Source organism: Trachypithecus francoisi, unplaced genomic scaffold (assembly GCF_009764315.1).
Source record: "Trachypithecus francoisi isolate TF-2019V2 unplaced genomic scaffold, Tfra_2.0 Contig00181, whole genome shotgun sequence".
Taxonomy (NCBI): Eukaryota; Metazoa; Chordata; class Mammalia; order Primates; family Cercopithecidae; genus Trachypithecus; species Trachypithecus francoisi.
The window spans coordinates 107,075-109,969 of NW_022680500.1; the positions used below are offsets into that span (position 1 = coordinate 107,075).

General features: G+C 53.7%; 1 protein-coding gene across 1 annotated transcript; it reads right to left on the reverse strand.

Annotated features, from left to right (window-relative positions):
* Positions 1–227: 227 nt before the first annotated feature.
* Positions 228–2,307, reverse strand: TCEAL2 (transcription elongation factor A like 2). The gene is made up of 3 exons (XM_033197458.1): positions 2,125–2,307; positions 1,481–1,554; positions 228–1,120 (listed from the first exon to the last, which is right to left on the reverse strand). The coding sequence occupies exon 3, from the start codon at positions 1,092–1,094 to the stop codon at positions 426–428; it is 669 nt and encodes a 222-aa protein (XP_033053349.1). The 5' UTR covers positions 1,095–1,120; positions 1,481–1,554; positions 2,125–2,307; the 3' UTR covers positions 228–425.
* Between the last annotated feature and the right edge of the window lie 588 nt (positions 2,308–2,895).

Consider the following 2,895-nt stretch of genomic DNA (forward strand, 5'->3'; position numbering starts at 1 on the left):
ACTTCATAAGTTCACTGGACAGTTATTCTCTTTGCTTTTTACATACTGTGTTCTGATTTTTAAAAATATTTTATTATTTTTGTGAGAAAAGTAATTTGTGTTCTCTGGGAAAAGAAAGATTAGTAGAAAGAAAGAAAACAAAGAAATGAAATCACCTGCTAGCTCACAACTCAGAAAACCACTGTTAACCTTTCATGTATTTAACAAAAACAGACAGATTCTGCAGATGATATTATAAGCTGCTTTATTTTTTCCATGAATCATGACGTCTCTGCAATGCACATGTGTAAAAATCTGCTACTGAAACATAGAGCAAGCAAGCACTGGCAGGTGGGTCAAAAGGCTACTGGTAGCAGGAGGAACAACTAAAGCAAAGTATTACCATAAGGTTAAAACATATAGCCTGATAAATGCCTGGAGGGACACTACACGTAAGGAATGTCTTCAGTGTCCCTTCGTGGGGCCCTGCAGCCACCCCTGAATTCCCTTGGACCCCTAGGATAGAAGGGGTCCTGTAAATTTCTTTGCATCCACAAAAACGCCCCCAATTTCTGTTTGCTTTTTCTCCTTTTATCCTCCACCCTAGCCATGTTGTCAAATTCTCTTATCATGTCCTCATTGCTGAAATTCATATCATGTATGGCTTCCTTATATTGCTTGAGGTACTGAGCCAGCCCCTTGTTTGTTTTTCTTTTGGCTTTCCTGGGTATATCATCCTCAGCTGGACGCTTTCCTACAGCCCTTGTTTCACTTTCTGGCTCTCCCTCACTCTCTGGCTCTCTTTCACTGTCTGGCTCTCCTTTCCCCTCTGCCCTTCCCCCTCTCTCTGGCTTTCCCTCTCTCTCTGATCCTGCCTCCATCTCTGACTTTCCTTCTCCTTTTGCCTTTCCTGCACTCTCTGGCTTTTCTTTATCCTTTAATGGTTCCTCATCTCCTGTCTTGCCCTTGTTTTCTGTCTTTCCCTCGTTTTCTAACGTCTTGTCTTCCAGAGTACAAGCTACTTCTGGCTTTCCCTCGTCCGGTGGCTGTTCTTCATTTTCTATCTTTCCTTGGTTCCAAAGCATTCCTTCATTTTCATTGAAGAGTTTTTCCATGTTGAGATTTCCCTCCTTTTCCTTTCCTGGGGGATGCGGGTTGAGGGAAGAGGAGACAAAGAGGAGACATGGGAGACTGAGGGCCTGGCATGGAATGCAGGTCTGGATAGTACTTGCATCTCACCCCTGGTGAGGGTTCCCCTAAGCTGACCGGACCTCCAAGAGGGCCTTCTGCCCACCACGTAGCCCACCACTCCTCCCACACACGTGAGCCAGCTGTTCCCTGGCAGGCCCTGCCACCTTCTCTGCACTGGTTCAGCCTGGTAAGGTGTGTGTTCATGTGAATGGGGGGAAGGGCAGGGGCCCCGATTCGGGGCCCTGGCTGGGTCCTCCACACTCTCAACCCTTGTGGGCCCCTGTCCATGCAGCCCCCTGCTTTCACGGACCTGCGGGGGATTCTGGACAGGTTTCTTCTCCTTTTCAGGCCTCTTAGAGCACTGGGAACAACAGACGCGCAGACCTGCGGACAGACAGGAGACAGGGGCAGGGACTGCGCGCTCAGCGGGCTCCCAGGGACGCGGTTCCCTTTCCTGAGTCCAGGCCCTGTTCACCCGACGTTTTTCTCCCCTACATCCCCCGCACCCCAGCCGCCATTTCTTTCCAGGCCTCGGGCACCAAACCAGGATGCTTTCCAAACTGCGTTTGTCTCTGTGTCCCCCTTCCCAGAGACAACCTGCCCCAGCGGCACCCCATTTTTGCGGAGATCAAGTGTTTCCATGGGCGTAGACTGTGAGAAGCGGTTATTCCAGAATATGTCTACGTTTCACTGTAGCACTGCGGAGTCGCTACCCCCACCCCTCATTTCCAGCACTAAAAATGGATGGAGGACTCAGTGCAAGGGGGCGTCGTGAAGGCGAGCCAGGCTCGCTTTGGGAGTTCTCCCTCCCCTGTCCCCGCCCCGGTCCGCTCCGCAGGTATCCCCCTCCTCACCAATCTACAGGATTCCTTCTCTGCTCCCTCCCCAATCCTACTGCCAGCCCCCTCCACCCCTGTCCCAGGGGCCGCCGGCGGTGCCCGCTTTCACACTGACCTGCGGGAACCCAGGACACGCCTGTGCTTCCTCCGACTCGCGGAAGCCCGCTTGCTGCTCCCCAGCAGTCTGGGCAGCTCAGACAGCTTATTCTGCGCGGGCGCCGGGACCCGACCCCTGGGCTGGCTGGCCCGCGGGCGCGGGGGCTGGTGCCCACGTAGGCGTCCGACGGGTCACGTGAGCGCCGCGTCACTGGAGCTCGGCCCCGCTCTTGCCTGACACACCTCACCTTGGAGCTCGGCCCCCCCTCTTGCCTGACATACCTCATCTTCCATCCCTGAGGGACCGGAGGCTGGGGACTGTCGGAGTCTCGGTGCGTTTGTGTAGCAAAGTGGGGTAGCGGAGAAGAGGAGGAGGGGTGGCTTTCTGACCCCAGGTTCTTTACCTGACGCAGCTCACAGCATCCTCGCAAGGCATCTCTCTCTGATGCCCATTATCGCCAGGTGTGACAGCTGATCAGAGAGGGTACCCGACTTTGCCAACAGCGCTCAGCCCCAGAACTCCATAGCCCACTTTCAATACCGGCTCTGCCTGACTCCAGAGCCTGGGGTAGTGATGCCTGCCAGGAAGCTGAGCTGCCACCTTGAGTGGCGGTGTTCCTGGGGTTCTGTCCTGGGCCTCCTCTCTCCTCAGTCCTCAAGTTGTCTCTCCCTGTGTGATCTCATTCATTTCCAGAAAGTACCGATGACTCCCAGATCTACATCTCCAGGCTATTCCCTTCTCCGTGTCTCATATCAACTTTGCCAACTCTGTATTGGACATCACCGCCTG